The following is a 22,144-nucleotide window of genomic DNA, read 5'->3' as shown; positions in this document are numbered from 1 at the left end:
ATAGATTATTACTCATTCAAACACAACTAAAGTAATCTATATGGGCAAGTTAGCATGGCAAATGCCATAAAGTAGGCAGATACAGATCACTGTTTACCATACTTCATCTACATTTTAAATTTTAAAAGGATAAGAGTGTCTATAAGCACGATCTTTTCTGTTAAATATATAGATTATGAGGTCACTTAGCACTGAAGTACCGACCATACGCATTATGACAGGAATTTGACACCTGTCATTGGAAATGGTACTTAGAAACCGTATAATGCAACAAAGTTGAGGGAGGGAAATATGATATGGATAGGAGGCTGTAATTTATAATTCACAGTGCTTAAGAATGACTTGTCCAGGGCGACTCAGATTCCCTATCTTTGATTTTAGGATTTACATACAGTGAACCCTACTAGTCGACAAAATTGATTAAGATAACTGACAGTATTAGCAGAAAATACATATTTTCAGACTTAATTTTTTTATAGGTAATTTATAAATTTATTTATTTTTGGCTGTGTTGGGTCTTCGTTGCTGCACGTGGGCTTCCTCTAGTTGCGGTGAGCGGGGCTACTCTTCGTTGCGGTGCATGGGCTTCTCATTGCGGTGGCTTCTCTTGCTGCGGAGTATGGGCTCTAGGCGCACGGGCTCAGTAGTTGTGGTGCACAGGCTTAGTTGCTCCACAGCATGTAGGATCTTCCTGGACCAGGGCTCAAACCTGTGTCCCCTGCCTTGGCAGGTGGATTCTTAACCACTGCACCATCAGGGAAGTCCCCAGACTTAATTTTTAATTGAAGTAAATATCCTGTTATTCTAAAAGTCAACTTAAGTACAATTAAATTATTTTATTACATTACACTGGCAAGTGACTTTATGGTATAATTTCATTGTAATGTTGGAGCAGTACAGTATAGAAGAATTGTTACCAGTTACACTGTTTTCAGATTAATAATCCATTGTATATGAGAATTCGTCTAAAAAGTACTGTCTTTCTGTTTTTCTATGTGATTATTTTGCCCAAAAAAAAGCTTTCATTTTTTTAAGTAGCACAAAAGCTGTAATTGGCATGCTTTGTAAGGAAGTGTCAGTGTGCAAGAGAGTGGCGATCACTAAGAATTCTTTTACGTGTTCTTTCCCCTTTGCACCACCGCCTCCTCAGCGGGGTCACTGAGATCACTAGCTTTTCTTGAAATGGCCATTTTCACTGGCAGGTGCATTATACCCTGTATTTTCAGATTGTTTTTCCATTCTGAATGTTTGGCAGGTTGATTGCTCTGGCTGCATTGACGGAGAAAGGGCTGACAAATGCGGTTGGGCTGGCTGAAAAGACAGTGATTACTGTTTTCCTTTGTGGCTGATTGAGGCCCTTGAAAGGAAAAATTTTAACCTTCACCATTTGGTTCAAAAGTATGAGCATATATTGAAATCATTCGTGCCATTTATCCTAGTTCTGTAAACTTGTCAGAACGTAAAAATCGCTCAATTTCAAGTAATGTAGGATTGGCATACGTCATTATCATTTTGATTAAGTTGGAGGTTGTATCATTGTGTGCAGTATACAGTGTCATTTAAAGCTTTCTTTCCTACAGGTACAGTTACATTTTTATTGCTTATACTATAGAGTTAGAAAGATTTTCATAGCTCTCCAAACCTAACACTATGTGTGTGGTTTGGCAGCTGGTGTGGCCTACAAGCTGCATTTTGTTTGCAGGGTAAAGGCTTATCTGTAGGCCTCCTGGAGTGTGGGTAATTGCACAGGCTCGCCATTGGGGAGAGACAGGATTGGAAGCAGTCAAGCGGAAGAATGCTATGCCATCCCATTGCCACCTTGTAGCAGAAAGACACAATCCCAGCAGTGCCATCTGGTTGTTGCTATCTAGTCAGCTGGCCTGGCTGCTGGGACCATGACTTGGCAGCTGGTTCCCATCCTTGACTATTCTTTTGTGTATGTCGTATGTATGCGTGTTTTAGATAATTTTGAACATAGGTCGGGGAAATGACTATAACTAACAAGTAAAGTCCCCTTACTGAATGGGCTCTTATTACTTGAGATGCGCTTTGCTGCAGACGCCTGCTGCCATTCCCTCATAGACAAATGACACATCTGTTTAGGCAATAAAAATAAGCATTTGCTTAATAAAAATCCATCTCAGTATGTAGTGAAAGAGAAGGTAGGCAGAGTTGTATGTTCTAGAACATTTTAAAGTAAGTAATTTAAAGTTATTTCCTGGTTTGGGGGTATAAGGGGAGATTTAATAATTTTTAAAAGTCTTATAAACATTGTATATTATCTCAATATGTATTTTTATTCAAGTTAAGAAAACATTATGTTAAGTGCTTATTGCCACATCATGTAACAGTAGATAATGAGACTTGCATTTAAAATGACAGAATAGAAAATGTGGTCTCATAGCTATTATCTTTAAAATCTGCCTCTCAAATAGCAACCTGAGAGTTAATGTAAGCCGTCTTTATGCCATATGAAGACCCATTAGACACTGATGGTTTCAGATCACAAGTAAGCAGCCAGCTCTGTAGGCTATTTTAGACATTTGATTTTCTTCACTTTACAGCATTAATGTGTCAGCATGCTACATAAAACTATGTAGGAGTTGCATGTTGTTCTGTCTGGAATGATAAATGCTTGCAAGCTTTTAGAGATTTCCATGAGGGACTCATCCTAGTTGCTTATATATCTTATTTCAGTTTATGTTGCTACAGAATTTGATATGACTATTGCTGAGTTACCACATAGGTATGTATAAAAACCAAGAAGTTCCACTTAATTCTTTTTTTAAAATTGTATTGATAAAATTTATATTATTTGTACTCTTTTGCTTTTATCTAAAGAGTTGTGATACTTTCTGAAATAATTACCTCAAGAGTTAGCAGTTATTTTCATGAAAATAATTTTTGTGTTATTCTGTTTTTTCAGATGAAGAGGAAGAAGATGACGTAGTGACTCCTAAACCACCTATTGAACCTGAGGAAGAGAAAACTTTAAAGAAAGATGAAGAAAGTGATAGTAAAGGTATCTTAAAGAATTCAACTTTAAAAAAAATAATTTAAAAAATTTTGTCGATTCCTGTTAAGACTGCTTTTATTATTTATATATTAAAGTAGAATTAAATGCTTTAAATCAAAGAGGTGAATCTACTTGGAAAAAAATGAGTGGCATTCATTGACGCAAATTGTGATAGTGAGGTGACATGATTTGAGTGGCATAAATCCGACTTCAGAAAAACGTTTGTCTCACAGCCCCCCCGCACGAGCTGACTGAAGAAGAAAAGCAGCAAATCTTGCACTCTGAGGAATTTTTAAGTTTCTTCGACCATTCTACAAGAATTGTAGAAAGAGCTCTTTCTGAGCAGATTAACATCTTCTTTGACTACAGTGGAAGAGATTTGGAAGACAAAGAAGGGTAATGTTTAATTGCTAAAATTATGGGTTCAGCAATGTTAAATTACTTTAAGATTAAGAGTGGGAAGTTATAACACAGTTGTTGGGTTTTTTTTTTTTTCGTCTTTTTCTGTAGAGAGATTCAAGCAGGTGCTAAACTGTCATTAAATCGACAATTTTTTGACGAACGTTGGTCAAAGCATCGGGTTGTTAGTTGTTTGGATTGGTCATCTCAGGTAAATTATAACATAATTGGTTGCTATTAACTCATTTTTGAATTCCAGTAAGCAGGTGGTTTTAATTGTGGAAACTTTGTGTAATTAAATCAATGTATATTATTGAAAATTACAATGGATGATGGTTCTAAGGTTATGGTTGTCTTATGTACTTAGGAAGAAAGGATTGGAAACACTATATTTAAAAATCAAGAGTTTATTTATGCCACAGCCCAGTTTTACTAATTTTAATTGCTCACCAAATCTCCTTTGGATAGAATTGCAACACATATTTTAATAAAATATTTTAACATTAAAACATTTAAAATAACTAAACTAATTTAAAGTTTTACTAATGTTCCAGCAAGCATAACTCTAGAGATATATTTCTTGGTGAAGTGTTAGGAATGTGTATTTTCAGAATAATTTAATAATAACAGTTGAGTAACTAGGAATGTAAAACAGTTCTCATTATGCATAGCGTTTTTTCCCCACTTGATTCTTGCGAGCAGTATCCAGAGTTACTTGTGGCTTCCTATAATAACAACGAAGATGCTCCTCATGAGCCTGATGGTGTGGCCCTTGTATGGAATATGAAATACAAAAAAACTACTCCAGAGTATGTGTTTCACTGCCAGGTAAGATGGTCTTTTAGCAATCTTTCCCAAGTTTAAGAATTCACTAATGAATTTAGACAAGTGCCTTTCTTCTTTTCTTGTCAACATAATGATTTCATTGGATTGGCATTTACTAAACCACCCCATATTTGCAAACAGATGTTAACGAAAAACTGAAGACTTCTCAGTTCAACATGATCTGCGTTTTCTAGCTTTTCTGACATCTCTTATGTTTAATCACACCTAAAGTCCTTTGCAGTTGTGATTTTCTGTTATTGTGATTGATTGTATAAAAGGAATCTTTTATAAAATGTCTTTTCTACAGGGAGTTTCTCAGGAACTTATTTGCTGAATATACAATTAGATGGTTGGCCCACTGAATTACTTATACATGGCCTGAGGAGTTGGAACTAGATAGTTTTAAGTAGAAACATATGTTTGAAGTAGGAAACAGATGCAGATTTTTAAAGTGGATTTAGTGGGAGGTTAGAATTTGCAAGCCTTTCTGGTTGCATAAGTTATAATCTTTTAATAATATCATAATTCTGCAAAAACACTTAACTGAATCAAAACTAGCATATACTCTGTTGTCAGATTACTGTCAGAAGCTAAAGTAGAGCCAGTTATCTTCTGATTTAATGATGTAATCAAATTAAATAATTTTTGCTTTCTTCGATAAATTGCTTAAACATTTCTGTAAACAATCATTACATTTGACTTCTAAGCAAAACTATTCTAAAGCTGTATCTTATGTTCTAAAGCAAAATGAAATTTTAAAGTATATTTATTTACTGGTTTTTTTATAATCTCTGATACTTTACAATAAAGGGGAAAATGTTTTGGATATAGATTTATTTTTATAACTTGTCACGCTTCTTCCATTTGAACCTTAAATATAAACATCTTGCTATTTGCAGTCAGCCGTTATGTCTGCTACATTTGCAAAATTTCATCCAAATCTGGTTGTTGGTGGTACATATTCAGGCCAGATTGTGCTGTGGGATAACCGTAGCAATAAAAGAACTCCAGTGCAAAGAACTCCACTGTCAGCTGCAGCACACACAGTAAGTAAAGGGGTTATTTCCATTAGATTTCTGTCTTCTTTCACCATCAAATACTTAGTAGTGTCCATCAGAGTAGTCTCAAAATGTGTTTCCTTTGATGTGTGAATTTCTCATCATTTAGCAACCAAAACTGAAGGCTTTTTTTTTTTCTTTGTATTTTTGGAAATCTATTTTATTAGAAACTTATCTCTCTTCTGAGATAATGTTTTGCTAATCTATGGAATAGCATCGAATTTCACATTAAAAATGCCATCAAGATATGAGACTGGATATGAAACAGAATACCTGTGATTATACAGTAAAAATTATTTCATTTTTTTTTGGTAAAATAATCCCAGAAAACTTTAATATCTCTTTTTTTAGCATCCTGTATATTGTGTAAATGTTGTTGGGACACAGAACGCTCACAATCTGATTAGTATCTCTACTGATGGAAAAATTTGTTCATGGAGTCTGGACATGCTTTCCCATCCACAGGTAGGTTAAACTTGGAAAGCTCTGAAATTTTGAGGCAAATATTGGTATTTTTTTAAGTCTATGTAAACCCTAGCTTATGTTTTTCATAAATGTTTTATAATAGTATTATAGTAATAGTTTATAAATCTAAACATGTATAAATGTAATTTGTGGTGTATATACTTCATTTTCAAACCTGCTTCATTTAATCAAACGAAATTTATATAAGTAGTATAGTAAAATAATTGTTTACAAACTAATTCAGACTAGAAAATTTTCTTTAAAAAATTAAAAATTATAAGTTTACAAAATAATTTACTCAATTTTTTCTGTGTAGGATAGCATGGAATTGGTTCATAAACAGTCAAAGGCAGTCGCTGTGACATCTATGTCCTTCCCTGTTGGAGATGTCAACAACTTTGTTGTTGGGAGTGAAGAAGGTTCTGTGTACACAGCATGCCGCCATGGCAGGTAAATCTAAACTGGAATTTACAATTATTTAAAATTCTCTCTTGAATAATCGTATTAAAACAAATTGCCTCTTATTCAAGTAGAAATCTGTCCTAGAGCCACTCGTTATTTGTGACAAATTATTTAAATTCAGGTATATAAAATTAAAGCTTAAATACTTTTTTAAAATAAAAGGTTATTTTGGATCATGATGTGTTCTGGATTTTGAGGGTTGTGGTGTGTTGTGATTTTTGTACGTGTGGACATGCTCACAAAAGTTAGTGGTAGGAAGTAGCATTCAGCAATTACAAATACAAAATGCACATGCCACATACTGACCTTTAAAGTTGTAAATAAGATTTTCAGCTGTTTTTCCATCTTGATTTATTTGGACTTTGAGCCTTAGTTCAGTCCTCCTGATAATCGCACAGTAATGTCACATACACGTTTTAAATTGACTAGTATTTCTCCTGCTGTTCAACCTGTTTTGAAATTGTCTAGCTGTACCTTATTAATTGCTTCCTTTAAAAAAAAAATTGAGGGTCCAGATTTCATCTCAAGTACAAATCACCTTCACTTCAAAGCTTTTGATTTAAAAGTAGCCCAGATTCTCTCTCTTACATGTAGCATTCATTTGTCTCTATCCCACCACCTCAGAACCTCAGATATTGGACTTTTGATTTCTGTCATCAATAGCATGATGTTTATGGTTCCAAAATGTACTTAACCACTTTAGTAGCCTTATCAAATCTGGATAGGTAACACTCAACATAATTATTCTTATGTGTTACGAGCACAGAGTTAAGTTTGTTGAAATTATGTCAAAGTGTAATAAATAAACCCATGATAAAATATATTTATAAGTGCTCTACTTACAAGAGATTTCCCTATTTTCACTCTTAATGAAACAGCAAAGCTGGAATCAGTGAGATGTTCGAGGGACATCAAGGACCAATTACTGGCATTCATTGTCATGCAGCTGTTGGAGCAGTGGATTTCTCACATCTTTTTGTCACTTCATCATTTGACTGGACAGTAAAACTTTGGACAACTAAGGTATCTAAAAACAGATGTCTAGTCAAGTACTCAGGTTTCTGACACAAGGTGGTGCTCTATTACTACATGGGAAAGACAAAAAGCCTCCTAATAGCTTAGAATGATTTACTGATAGATCAAACCTAATAAGTTACACAGAACATGAGTGAACAACTAGATGTTGAAGTTTTCTTAAAAGTATGCTGACAAGTGTGGTAATCCCACACATGACCCAAGACCAATCTTCCCACCACTTCAGGCTTTTCAAGCACAGAACTGCTTACCCTGAACTGAGTTGGAGGAAAAGCCGCTGAGGATCTCACATGGCACTCACGTAGCTGCCCTATAGCCCAACACAAAAGCTGTGCATTTGCTCTTTGAAGAGCTTTTAGAGGCTGTTCAGAACTGCATTGGCTCACAGAGCTGATGGAAACCGGAGAAAAGATAGATAAAACCTGAGGTGTATAGTAAGTCTTATACAGTGAGACTATACATCATAAACTGGAATCATTAAGGAAGTATTGTGTAAATACTTCTGTGTAAATATATATGATGCATATATATTTTTGTTTTCTGCAATACATAATTTAAATAGTTTGTTTGGGTTTTAATAAGCTTTGAAAAACCATTTATATTATAAAGTGCTTCCCATCCTACAGCAATTCCAGATAGATGTGACATTGCCATGCCTCATTGAAAGTCTCAAGGCAAATCCAGGTAGGGAACATTTCTTCCTGTGATAGGCCTTGTAGTTTCATTTGACTCCATTTAAAAATTAAAGTGCCTTGACTTTTCTGTCTGGCTTTTCTGCAGTACTACATTGCTGCTGGCAAAGCTGCATACTTGAAATATCAGATTCTATTTAAATTAAGTTAAATTTTAAGCTGTGTTTTTTCATGTTTCTGTCTGCCTTATCCTAACTTTATTTGATTCTTCAATTTCTTTGAGAAAACCTAGTGGTCTTAAGAGATATTCTTCACTATTACAGTGGAACTCATTTATTTATCAAATGTTGGCCTCAGAAATCAGGAATGAACTCACTATTCACTCTTGTCCTTTCTTGATGCTTTCTTAGTGAGTTAGAAAACTTTCTCTTAAAATTGAACGTTTTCAGGTTTGGGATTAATTAGCAGGCATAAAAATAGCATTTAAGTCTAATGAAGGAAAACATATTAAATAGTGCTTAACACAGTGTCTAGCATGATAGGCACTTAACAATATTCATTCAGTTCCTCCTTTTCCTCTTCATGGAGATCAGACGCTCGGTTTGAATGCATATACTGTCAATCATCTGTTTTCTTTCCTGGATTGTTCTTGAATTTTTTTTTTTTTGAATGAGATTTATACAGTGGCAAAAGGTAGAGGTAGAAGATTCTCACAATCACCAGCAAAGAAACGCATAATCCAGCTAGTAAAACCAAAGCAAGATGCAGAATTGGAAAGATGAAGCCAACTCTCTCTCTAGGCTGTAGGCAGCTACGTAAGTGGCTAGATTTCTGGTTATGCCTTCACCTGAGTAGTCCTTTATATAGAGACACAGGAAATGTTACATCTTTCTTAGATTGTTGGCCAGCTTCCTTTTTCAGTAATTGAAAAGAATCTTTTATCTATTTGTAGATTTATTATTTTTAATATCTCAGGGCTTCAGTTTGCCATCCTTCTTTTATCTTTAAATTTGAGGCTTCCATTCTTACATATATTACCAAATAGGACTGGAAAATGAAGACTTCATCTTGCCTAAGCAAGAACAGAACTTATATTTATGATAGCAGACTGATTGATGCTTGCTTTTGTGGTACTACACAGCTGGTTGATTGGTGGTTGATATTTTTTGTTCCTGTATTTTGCTGTATTTCAACATAGAACTGCCTACTGAATAAGAATGACAGCCAGGCATATCTCTTTCTTTGCTAATTGAGCTAGGCATTGCTTCCTTATGTGAGCTTCATATAGAAAACTCATTTATTCATTCAACTGTGATACATGGCTCTCCACTCCCCGCCCCCACCATGCATACATACCTCTCCAATGTTAGTGGCCAAAGGATAGGACAACACAGAACAGGTACTTGCTATAGAATAGCAAGTACCCTGTAGAACTTTATCAGAAGAATTACCTTTTATTCTGACTTATCTTCACACAAATAGTTCTACTCTATGAAGGGTGGAGCAGCAACAGTCTGCTGAGTATTTTTTTATTTGGCCATATTATGGCTCCCAAGGTCATTGTTTTGATCTTGGATTTATACTTCATAGTCAATTGTGTTGCTGGTATTCATTTTTTCCCTGAAAACTTGGTAGAGCCTCTGTGCTCTCCAACACAATGATAATGAATAATGGACAAGGTTTTAAAATAATCTCTTCTTAAAGACATTGTTCCAGTTCCATTTTAAGCTTTTTTTTTTTTTGCGGTATGCGGGCCTCTCTCACTGTCGTGGCTTCTCCCGCTGTGGAGCACAGGCTCCGGACGCGCAGGCTCAGCGGCCATGGCTCACGGGCCCAGCCGCTCCATGGCATGTGGGATCCTCCCGGACCGGGGCACGAACCCTTGTCCCCTGCATCGGCAGGCGGACTCCCAACCACTGCGCCACCAGGGAAGCCCCATTTTAAGCTTTTTACACCCGTATCTTCACATTCATGAATTTTACAGACTTTAATTGTTTTTCTTTGCCTTTACTTTTTAAGTGTTTTCTGACTCTAGGCATTGAGCCCCCATAAACTGGGAGAACGAATCGTTAGATATTGCTGTGTCTTTGTATCCTTTAAGATCTGTCTCTGCCCCAATAGCGAAACAAGATTCTTTCTTTTTCTCATTTTCTATAAGTCCTCTAAAAAATCCCTAGAAATCTCAATTTGTTACTGCCTCAAATTTAGTTTCAAGTAATCTACTTCTGTCATCTGCTTCTAATTTTTGCAGAGTCAGGAATTTTAATGTAGTGACAGAGTTCTGGATCATCAAATTGTTTACTTTTTTGAACTCAGTTATTTTTAGTAAAGAAGATGAAGATCGTTTTCCACATTTTGGTGAAGGTTAATTTAAACCAGCCAGGACATTGCTTCTAATATATTTGAAGGACACTGTTAACTTTTTAAAATACCAAATTTGAAAATTCACAGCAGAAACACTTTGGAAGTCCTGAAAAATGGTAGCAAGAATATGTGAGGAGTAGAAGCTTCTTGAAGGTAACTTGAGGATTCCATAAGCACTTGATTAAGGGGTAGACCTGATAAATGAGCTTAATATTCCGACCACATTTAACCATACTTGTTACAGATTACTCTCAAAATATAGTAATTATTTATTTGGAGGGCAAAATGTTTTAATGTATGCACAGTATATTCCAGATTCAACACTTATTTGAAAAGCTTTAACCTTTTTAACTCTTAGAAAATACCATAGTAACTTGTTGGCCAGTGTCCAGCCTGTCCTTTGCATAGTCAGAAACTCAGTTTTGTCAGTCTACTAGATTTGATTAGCTACGGAGTGCTGACTAGAACTCACAGGCTTCTAAGACAATGATGCATTGGAGAAGGTTAATTTATTAATTTACAATGAGAAACAACTGCCAGAAGGCCTAAATACTCATGCTCGCCTGACCAGCTCATTGTTTCCCTGTAGACAACCCACACGGGAAGCCAAATTATAATCAGAACGTTGCTTGGTTAGCAAGGAATTGGAACAAAAGAAGATTTCTGATTTGAATGTGTAGTGGCATCAAGCAAAGACAGCGTGATTCATTCATCTTCACATAGAGATAACCCTGCCATGGGTGGTAATCCTCAGGATCCATTGACTGAGATGCTGTTTCCTGAGCAGTGCTTGAATTGGGCACTGTCTTCATTTTTCTTGTAAGACTGCTTCTGTATATTTCCATTGCTTTTAATAGACACATTCCTTCTTAAAAAGTTAGTATCTTCCATCAGGTTATATAGGAAGGTATTTCCGCCCTTAGAATTGTTTCTTTTTAATGAGAATCTGTTTACTTCTGTGCCGATCCAAGTGAGGACATACTCAATTCCCATTTCTCTGGAGAGCACCTCACTGTTACGTTCATGGATTTACTATAGGGACTCTTGGTTACTGGTCTAGAACTCCCCAGTTACCCCCAGAAAAATACAGAATTACTGTATTAGTTTCCTGGGGCTGCTGTAACAAATTGCCACAAACTGGGTAACTTAAAATAACAGAAATTTATTCTCTCACAAGAGGCTAGAAGTCTGAAATCAAGGTGTTAGCAAGGTTGGTTACTTTTGGAGGCTCTAAGGAAGAATCTGTTCCTCTTTCCATGCCTCTTTTCTAGTTTTTGGTGGTTGCCAGCAATCTTGTGCTTTTTGGCTTCCAGCTGCATCACTCCAGTTTCTGCCTCTGTCATCACATGGAGCTTTTCCTACTTGCCTCTGTCCAGATTTCTCTCTTCTTTTAAGACAACAGTCGTGCTAGATTTAGGGCCTACTCTAAGCAGTATAACCTCAGCTTAATTACATCTGCAAAGACCCTTTTTCCAATATCGACACATTTACAGGTTCCACATAGACTTGAATTTGGCAGGGGGCTGGGAGTGGGGGGACACTATTTAACCCATTACTTTAAAGAGCTCAGAAAAAATATGGTTTGTCCCTTGATCTTACAGTGTTTATTTATTTATTCACCACTGTACTAGAATGAGTTACCTTTGATTATTCAAATGCTATCTATTGTTCAAAGAATGATACATTCTTTTGATTCATTTTTTTGAAAAATATGTTTGCAAACCTTTTGTTTATAAGAATTTTAGAGCTGCAGTGACCTTTAGACATCATGTAGTTCAGTAATTCTCAGTTTTGGTCACATTAGAATCACCTTGGCAATTTTAAAAAATTCTAGTGCTCACCTGGCACCCCACACTGATTAAATCATAATATCTAAAGAGACTCAGGCAACAGCATAATTTTGAAAATCCCTCCAGGGTTAGCGGGATTACAATGTATAGTCAAGATTCAGAACCACTGATAACCTTTGTTTTGTAAATAAGGAAATAGGGGCCTGGAATGATGAAGTGATTTCTCCAAAGCCTTAAAACTAGTTATTGGTAGCCCTGAGATAAGAGTTTATATCCTACGCCCCTCTTCAGCTCTTTCCTGCTGCCTCTCTTCCATTTAGGCAGAAGTTCTCTTCAAGTTAAGAAAAAGTATTACTATTAAAAAGTACTTCAGATGATCCATTTGGGATTTTAATTTGCAGTATCATATATAAAATTAATATATTATGAAACAGTTTTGGTGTTGTATGTGTGCTTTCTTTCTCTTTGAGGGGGAAGAATTGTTAATCCTTGGATGACTGTGTTTTTTAAATTAAACTTGAAAAAAATTACAAAGGTTTCTAATTACATTTAAAATTTGGGAACATGTTGCCATTTATTGTATTTTTATTTTTAATATAATCTTTTACCCAGTTATAATGCATCCTGCTTTTTGCCTCTGGCTGCATCACAGTCCACCTAATAGATGAAATATTTTATTTAATAATTTCCTGAGATATTCAGCAATCTTCTTTTTCACTTGAGATATAATTTTTATGTAAGTTTTAATCTAATTTGTATATAACATTTTTCATATTTTATAAAAAATGGAATCATATGATATGTACTTATTTGTATCTGGCTTCTTTTGTTCAACATTATATTTGTGAGAGTCATTTCGTATTGTTGAAGGTAGTTATAGATTGTTTATTCTCTCAGATATATACTATTCCCGTATGTAAATATACCATAATTTGTCCATTCTGCTGCTGATGGTATTTGGGTTGATTGTAGTTTGGGGTTGTTATGGATAATGCTGCTATGAGCATAGTTGTAGGTGTCTTTTGATGGACACAAGAGCTCATTTCTGTTGGGCATATACTTAGGAGGGAAGTACTTGGCCATAAGGTATGCATGCACTCTGCTTTAGTTGATACTGCCAAGCAAATTTCTAAAATAGTTTTACCAGTTTATAATTCACCAGTGGCATATGAAAGTTTTCCTTGCTTTACAACCTTGCTGACACTTGGTATTTTCTGCCTTTTTTTTCATTTTAATTACTCTGATGGGTATAGTTGTATTGCAGTTTGGTTTTCATTTGTATTACCTTGAGACTAAAGAGGTTATCTTAAGCTCCTTTCCATGTGTTTATTGGCCATTTCTTGAAGTGCCTGTTTAAGTCTGCCTATTTTTCTGATAACCCCTTCTTTAAAAATAAAACATTAATATAAAAAATCTTGTACACCAATACGGATTCTTATAGAGTCGAGCATGTGTACATGACTGTGAACAACTTCTCTTTTAAGTCTTTGATGAGAGACCATAAAATTGCCTAAAATTGGGATTTTCTTGAAGAAGTATACAATTGCCTCAGGATTTACAGGTCTTAGCACAGTGTTTCTTAATCGTTGTTGTGCATCAGAATCTCTAGTGGAGCAACACCAAAGAGACTGATGAAGTACATTGAGGGTGGGGCCCTGCATCTGGAGTTTTTAAAAACTCTGCAGGTGATTGTGATACTCATCCCAAGTTGAAAACTACCTCAGAGGGAGACTTCACTTGTCATTGTTGCCAAGGAGAGTTATAGGAAAATAATGATCTTAAGAAGGAAAAAAAACCTGTTAGTTTCTGTTTTTAGCTTACTTATAAGTTTTGTTAAAATTTTTGTTTTCTTAATTACAAACAGACATTTTTGGCTATTAAGATAATCATGCAGTTGACAGTTACTGTGAAAATTTTAAATATATAATTTTAAACTTTTTATTATAGAAAATTCCCAGTAGATTCAAAAGCAGAAAGAGGAGTATAACGAAACCATTGTACTCATTACCTAGCTTCTAAAATTATCAACACGTGACCAGTCTTGTTTGATCTATTCCCACTTATATTCCCTCCCCAGTCCTGGATTATTTTAAATGCAGACATATCATTTAATCTATAAATAAGCAGTATGTATCTCTAAAAAACAGTCATTAAAAAAAACCCTGTAATACTACCATATCATTGTCACACCCCCAAAAAATGAATAGTGATTCCTTAATTTCATCAAATAGCCAACGTTCCATTAAAAACATTTTTTTTACTATTTATTTGTTTGAAGCAGGATCCAAATGAGGTTCGTTTATTTGCGATTGACATATCTTTTGAGCCGCTCTCTTAAAGTAGGGTTTCCTACCCTGTCTTGTTTTCTTGCTATTGCTGTTGTTGAAGAAACCAGGTTGGTTGTCCTATTAGTTTCTCACAGTCTGGGTTTTGCATTCTTATGGTACTGTTCATATTGTCATGTATAGTTGTAGATGTTTATAATTCTGTAAAGAGAAGCTTACCCTCGTGAATCACTTGGTGTCCTCCAGTCCTTATGTTGACATCTCTTCATTCTTTTTGGTCGTTTGAAGCTTATTCTGCAGTAGGTTCCTCAGGAGGTGCTTGTGGGTGCATTATTCCCATATTCTGAAGAGCCTATCTGTTTATGAAGGTCAGTTTGGCTGTATGTAAAATCCACAGTTTACATTTTTTTTTTGATTACCTTAAATATGTTACTCTATTGTTTTCTGGCAAAAAGCATTGTCAGAAAGTATGATGACGGGGCTTCCCTGGTGGCGCAGTGGTTGAGAGTCCGCCTGCCGATGCAGGGGACACAGGTTCGTGCCCCAGTCCGGGAGGATCCCACATGCCGCGGAGCGGCTGGGCCCGTGAGCCATGGCCGCTGAGCCTGCGTGTCCGGAGCCTGTGCTCCGCAATGGGAGAGGCCACAACAGTGAGAGGCCCGCGTACCGCAAAAAAAAAAAAAAAAAAATTTATAATGACAATCTAATTTTTTATTTTTTCTTTACTCAAGACTTGGTCTTTAAAAATCTGCATGATCAAATCTTTTTTTTTTTTTTTTTTAAGGGTTGAATGTCCTACATACACAGGATTTTCTTTAATATGAAGTTTCAAGCTGTCTTTTCTTTTAGGAGAGTTCTGTTAAATTAAGATTTTTGTATTCTATAGTATTGCTTTGGGTTTTTTTAGGGCCTGCCATTATAAGTATATCTTTGTTAATCTTCTTTGTCTATCAGTTTTTTAAAAAATTCACTTTATCTCTTCTTTCTTTTTTAAAATAACAGTGTTATTGAGATACAGTTCATATACCATAAGAGTCACCATTTTATAATGTACAATTCAGTGGTTTTTGGGTTTTATTAGAGCCATCCTTGTGGTATGAAATGATATCCCATTGTGGTTTTGATTTTCATTCCCCTGATGGAGAATGATGTTGGGCATCTTTTCAAGTGCTTATTTGTATTTGTAGATCTTCTTTGGAGGAATATCTGTTAAAACTTTGCCCAAGTTTTAATTGGGTTATTTGCCTTTTTATTAAAATGTTGTAAGAGTTCTAGATACAAGTCCCACTTATCAGGTATATTATTTCCAAATATTTTTGCCTATTGTATAGGTTGTCTTTTCACTTTCCTGAGGGTATTATTTGAAGCATAATGGTATTTAATTTTGATTTAGCCCAATTTATCCTTTTTTTTGTCATTTGTGCTTTTGTTATCTAAGAAATCATTATCAAGTCCAAAGTCACAATGATTTACTCCTATGCTTTCTCCTAAGTTTTATAGTTTTACCTCTTATATTTAGATCTAAGATATATTTGAGTTAATTTCTGTATATGATATGAGGAAGGAGGGGTCCAACTTTGTTCTTTTGCATGTGCATATCCAGTTGTCCCAGCATCATTTGTTGAAAGGCTATTCTTTTCCCATTAGTTGTCATGACACACTTATTAAAGATCTGCCACAATAACTTTGTGTAAGATTTGAGTGAGATCCTTTTTTTGTTGGTTATTGTCTAGTAGTGAAATGAGTTTTTCTCTACATTTAAGAGGAAGGGAATGGCAAGGTTAGCTTTTCTGGTTTCATAGTCTAGGTTAAAGCTCTTCTGGGTTTTTTGCCAAGTGGGTATATATCCCTCTATCTTGTACTTTCTGAAATGTACCTTTTTCCGTTCCTCTCCACCACCTTTATCTGAACCTTCTCTTTGCTTTGTCCCTATTGTGCTGTATTCCACAACTTGGATTCCATTCCTGGCAGTTTCTTTTTGGTGAGACTGTCTTGAAAAGGGAGCTTTGATTTGTTAATTTTGCAAGTTTATCAGGCTCAGACTGCATCATTAGACCTTACTTATACTACACTGGAGTCTGCCTGCAATTATTTATAAATCGAATTCTGTTGAACTCCCTCCCAGTCTCTGCTCCTGCTCTCAGACTGACCCCCACACTGTCCAGTGAGCACCCGCTGTGGACTGTGAGGCTCTTCTGTTCTATTCTCCAGCTGTCAGAAGCCCTCGTGCCTTCCCATACTTCTTCCCGCACAGATGTACTGTGCAGATCTCATAGTAGTCCAAGGTTTGTTTCACCTGCTTACATTTGGAGCTTTGTCTCCTGATTTTGTTGTAGATGTTGTCTGTGAATCTTTGGTTTTGCTATCCTCATTGCTTTGTCTGGGTTTATGGGGAGATTTAGAGGAGATTCAAAAAGTACACTGCCATTGCTCCCATCTTTCCAGAATCCTCTCATTGAAATGTTTTTAAAGCACATTCTGTTCCTTTTTTTAAACAGTATGGTGTCTACAAGTTAAACAGAAAATGCAATCCAGTCATTGATTTTGTTTTTTAATTAATTTATTTAATTTATTTATTTTTGGCTGTGTTGGGTCTTTGTCGCTGCGCGCAGGCTTTCTCTAGTTGCAGTGAGCGGGGGCTCCTCTTCGTTGCGGTGCGCGGGCTTCTCATTGCGGTGGCTTCTCTTGTTACGGAGCATGGGCTCTAGGCGCATGGGCTTCAGTAGTTGTGGCTCGCAGGCTCTAGAGCACAGGCTTAGTAGTTGTGGCACATGGGCTTAGCTGCTTCGCGGCATGTGGGATCTTCCCGGGCCAGTGATCGAACCCATGTCCCCTGCATTAGCAGGCAGATTTTTAACCACTGCGCCACCAGGGAACCCCAGTCATTGATTCTTAGTTCATAACTCCAGGTAATTCTGTAGTGAAACAAATTATAGGAACTTTTTCTAGGCTGAGTTAAGTATCATAAAATGTTATCATACCTGTTGAATGTATGTCATATTTTGACTGTGCTAAAAATCAACTTTTCCCTTTCAGAATAACAAGCCTTTGTACTCATTTGAAGATAATTCAGACTATGTTTATGATGTTATGTGGTCACCCACCCACCCAGCCCTGTTTGCCTGTGTGGATGGCATGGGTAGGCTGGATTTGTGGAATCTCAATAATGACACAGAGGTGAGCAGGAAAATAACAAAAATTGCACTGAAAAATAGAAAATTGGAGATTTATTGAATAATTTGTGAAATTCCTTTTATCCCAAGAAATGTAAAAGGACTCTGTGATTGTAGCTTCATCACAAAGAAACCAAATAAGCTTTGTACCCTAAATAATAAACACCATGCTGTGCAGAACTGAAGGGAGAAATATTGTTGCCAAGAGGACTGGGGTATTTCCTTTTACTTCTAAAAAGCACTATCCTGTCTCTAATGTCCTGACAAAGTCTCATTCATAAGGCAACTGAGATATTTTTGATTCATAGGCTAGAAAGCAGATAGTTTCAGATCGTTGACATATGTTAGCCTTAATTCTGAATTTCTAAGTTTTCTCTTAACCTTGATAGAATTGTATATTATCCATAAATATTAGTCTTAGGCTGACTTACTTGAATGAAGCAAAATGTATTTTGATGACTTGTTCCATGAAACACTGAAAACAGTGTTACTGTTAGTATAAAATTAATATAGAAATCATCAAATTTCCTAACTGCTATACTAAAATGAGTTATTAGGAATGAAATTTAACTGCAGCTATTATTTATGTTTAACCAGGTTTATTTTTACCAATGTGGAGAGGCTTGAAATGTTCTTAGAGTTCTGTATTGCTGTGTGGTGGTAAGAAGTAATGTTAGCAGTTCTGCCAATAAAAGTTTTTGAGGAGAAGGTCTCTTGGTGCCTTCCCCCACAGCCCACTCGTTCGCACATCTCTTCATATTTCTAGTGGCAAGTGTCCAAAATCCCTTGAAGTAGATTAGTTGGTTATACAGGACAAGGAAATTGTATACTGGAAATGTAAGAATTTTAACACTGTGCTAACTCGTGCTATAGTAGTTTGAAGAGGAACATTAAGATACTGCTAGGGAAAGGTATTGACTGGCTAGATGACTGGACTTGATTATACATTTCTAGTTACTTCGAATGAGACCAATTTTTTTTCTTAATTTGGATTTTGGTGTTAGACATTTGTGGTCACAGTAAAATTTGGATCTTTTCTGTAATTTGCTAACTCAGAGAAAATATCTAAGTTATAACTTTTCTCTTAGAACAATTTTGGCACTCTAGAAGTTTAAATTAATCATTTGAGGATGACTCGTGTCAAATAGTAGGATTATTTTTAATCAGATTTCAAAAATTTAAAAATTATTGTGATACTGTTCTGAGTCAAACATTGAAGGTTTGCTCCATGCGTGGCAAATAATTTCTTTTTCCTTAGCACAGCAGAGGGTACAGTCAGATTCCAGGGAATGGTGCCACTGTGTTGGTGACATCATCCTGCCCTGCTCCAGACAGTTCATGGGAACAGGGGCTTTGGAAAGACCCATACTGCATCTTTAGTATGAACTGTTTCTGGCAACTGTGGATCAAATCACAGGTTTTAGCTAACAGAGATGCAAGCTACAAAAGTAATTCCTGTCCTCTAAAATTGAACCGTAATCTGTTTATGAGGGCTTTTGAGATGTTTCTTTAAGTGAGGTTTTGGCCATCTGTTTTCAAATGGCTTGACTTCTTAAAGAAGTTAAAACAACAAAGAATCCTTTATTAAAGAGAAGATCTTTCAAAATGATGTATCCAGTCATGTGAAAATTTCTTATATAAGGACTTAAGTTATTTTCCCAAACCATTTTCAAGGATTGACTGTAATGTCCTTCAGAATGTGTCACTGAACAGGAAGAAAGTCGGGAAAATTCTTTATTTTCATCTTTGTTTTTAAAAATGTAGCCAGATTGGAGGAAAGAAGAATTAGTTTTACATGTTTATAGAAATCCTGATGAAACTTTTAACACTGCACTATATTTTAAATGACTTTAGGTGCCAACTGCCAGCATTTCTGTGGAGGGTAATCCTGCTCTTAATCGTGTAAGATGGACCCATTCTGGAAGAGAGATTGCCGTGGGTGATTCTGAAGGACAGATTGTTATATATGATGTGGGAGAGGTATGAGGCTCACTGCCTATAATTTTGACACATCTGTTTAGCTTTCACAGTATTGTAGTGGCAGTATCTTTGTGGCTAAAACTAGTCTTTGAAGTTCATGAATTGATAAAACTTACTTTTCACTATAGAAGCAACTCTTGAGATTAATTTTCTTTCTAAACTGAATGTCCTGTATCCCCATGCAGCAGATTTTGAGGGTAGTATCATATGTTGGAAGTACTTCAAGCATGCATTGCTGGAAATTAGAAATTCTTCAGGCAGAAGAAATTCAGAGTTATAGTTGGATTTTGGGGCTTTACAGAATTGTTATTGAGATAAGATTTTATTTTTCTGTATTCATAGATTTCTTTGGGCCAAGTAGTGGAAATCAAAAGTAGTATCTTTTAAGAGTTATCTGATGACTATGTGAAATGTCAGTCTTGACTCCTTGAGCCTTGTTGCAAGTCCATTATTATTGAACCCAACAGGATGACTTGCAGCTCTCTCATCTTTACTGTTTGGGTTGACTGTACACGATGCTCAGGAGTGATTTCCTCATGTTTTAGTCCTGGCTAGCACCTTATTCACTCTTTCTTTTGCTATGCCTTATGATTCCCCATTCTCTCTGGAAACCCCACAGCCTCTAGCAATTAGATCTGGAGGGAGGTAGAGTGAATCATTTAGAACAGCCAGTTGAACTGTCTGCACAGATGGAACCACTCTGTATCTGCACTATCCAACGTGGTAGCCACTGGTCACATTTGGCTATTGAACACTTCAGATGTGGCTAGAACAACTGAAGAACTGAATTTTTTATTTTATTTAATTTTAAGTAATTTAAATGTAAATAGTCACATTTGTCTGGTAGCTACCATATTGGTTATCACTGTCCAATCTAGTCTCAAGTCATACGGTAGATTTAGAAGCAGGCATATCCATTTGCCACAGTGAATGTTTTGTGCCCTAATGTGGCATGCCAGATTCCTCAAATATTATAATGACAGCTGTCAAAAATTTTTGGTTATTGGACTGCTTTAGTGAGGCAAAAGCATCACAAGCCTCCTTTCCCCTTTTGCTATTGGACATCACTAAAGTGGTAAGAAGTAGCATACCTTTTGATGAAGAGATGGATTAAGATATCAGGAAAGGTTATCTTAGGTTCCAAACAAAAATAAACACTTAGAAGAAACCAGATCTTATGAACCATGCTTCACAAATTATTTTATACTAGGAATGGTGCAAGAAGTAAAAATTTTTCAGGACTTCCTGCCCACCAGCAAAATCCATGAGATAGTGCATAGGAGTTATATTTACAGAGCATCGTTGTCATTCTCTCTTGCACGGATGATGATAATAGCAAAATCATTTCTGAGGCTGTCAAAACACACTTCCCAAACACTATCTTTTGTTTTGAAATGTTATAAATCATTGGTATAGTCTCTGTAATTATGGAAAGGCCATTCAGGTCAATTATTACTTTTTAATGGGAAAAGTATTTGAAAACACTGAATAATAGTAGGTAAGATGATCTTTTATTTCAGTGTACACATAAAACATTGTATTTCTTTTAACAGCAGATTGCTGTCCCCCGAAATGATGAATGGGCACGGTTTGGCCGAACACTTGCAGAAATTAACGCAAACCGAGCAGATGCAGAGGAGGAAGCAGCTGCCCGAATACCTGCTTAGCTCCTGAAAAGGGAATATGTAGCCGTAGTGGATTTGGGGAAGACTCTTAAGTAGATCCTAGAACTATTTGCATGCTTCTGTCTAAATGATAATTAAAAGGAAATTTCGTGGATTAAACTGTGGATTTAATGCAGCAAGCAAATCTTACAAAGTCCTTTTTTATATAACATGCATCTTGTTTTGGATTTGTGTCATTTTTAATGCAGCTGATTGACTTTACAGAATGCAGCCTTTTCTGAATTCTTATACACAGGTGTATATTTGGGGTATTCTTCTGAAGTCTTTTCGGCTTATAACACTATATACAGTTATTTCTAAAGCACAGATTAAGTAAGTTCTACATATTTTTAAATAATCACAATTCCCTGTTATACTGATAATGTTCTCACTAACCATAATATGTAGGAACATTGTTTATTCTTAGCCATAGCATGAATACATCTATCCAGTTCCATTCTGATATTCTTTTTTTCTTTATAATTCATGTGATAACAATCTATAAATAAACACAAATATGCTTTAACTTCTCAAATTTTCATTTTGATTTACTTCTTGCAATTAAAATTTTATTAAATTCTGCTGCTTTTATAAAGTATCTTTTTTTTCATCTCTTTCTTTAAGCTCCTGTTGTAAGCAGCCACCTCAAACCTCATAAAGCTTTGTGCCTTAAATATACCATATAGTATACTGTAGATCTCCCAGTGCATTATGAGCTGATGTCTAGATAATCGATGTCAGTGACAAAATTTTTCCTAGGTTAATTTTTGTTTTAATCCCTTTTTTCTTTCCATCTAAGATAATTTAAAGAATAAACAGAAAGCTGCCTATTATTTTCACTGATTGAGATTATATGTGAGCCCTCTGAGACTGAAACCTCCTTTGAGAGAAATTGATTTTGTGGTTGCAGTAGCCATGAAGGAAAGTGCTCAAATGAATTTTGTCATTGAATCAACTCCACATCTTGAGATCTGTTACTACAACCCTATCTTATAA

At 35.8% G+C, this 22,144-nt stretch overlaps 1 protein-coding gene across 2 annotated transcripts in view; it reads left to right on the top strand.

The window, feature by feature from the left end:
• DYNC1I2 (dynein cytoplasmic 1 intermediate chain 2) overlaps nucleotides 1-21,728 on the top strand; it is a 50,840-nt gene extending 29,112 nt beyond the window's left edge. For both annotated transcript variants that reach the window (XM_060152651.1, XM_060152650.1), the window contains 11 exons: nucleotides 2,927-3,022; nucleotides 3,250-3,412; nucleotides 3,527-3,626; nucleotides 4,118-4,243; nucleotides 5,140-5,286; nucleotides 5,650-5,763; nucleotides 6,080-6,213; nucleotides 7,104-7,248; nucleotides 17,368-17,508; nucleotides 19,359-19,484; nucleotides 21,038-21,728. In XM_060152651.1, the coding sequence (XP_060008634.1) occupies nucleotides 2,927-3,022; nucleotides 3,250-3,412; nucleotides 3,527-3,626; nucleotides 4,118-4,243; nucleotides 5,140-5,286; nucleotides 5,650-5,763; nucleotides 6,080-6,213; nucleotides 7,104-7,248; nucleotides 17,368-17,508; nucleotides 19,359-19,484; nucleotides 21,038-21,151 (1,406 nt within the window). In that variant the 3' untranslated portion in view covers nucleotides 21,152-21,728. The remainder of the gene's footprint in view (nucleotides 1-2,926; nucleotides 3,023-3,249; nucleotides 3,413-3,526; nucleotides 3,627-4,117; nucleotides 4,244-5,139; nucleotides 5,287-5,649; nucleotides 5,764-6,079; nucleotides 6,214-7,103; nucleotides 7,249-17,367; nucleotides 17,509-19,358; nucleotides 19,485-21,037) is intronic.
• Nucleotides 21,729-22,144: the final 416 nt, after the last annotated feature.

The sequence above is a fragment of the Lagenorhynchus albirostris genome, chromosome 6 (genome assembly GCF_949774975.1).
Source record: "Lagenorhynchus albirostris chromosome 6, mLagAlb1.1, whole genome shotgun sequence".
NCBI classification, from domain to species: domain Eukaryota; kingdom Metazoa; phylum Chordata; class Mammalia; order Artiodactyla; family Delphinidae; genus Lagenorhynchus; species Lagenorhynchus albirostris.
This window is presented reverse-complemented; position numbering and strand designations above follow the sequence as displayed.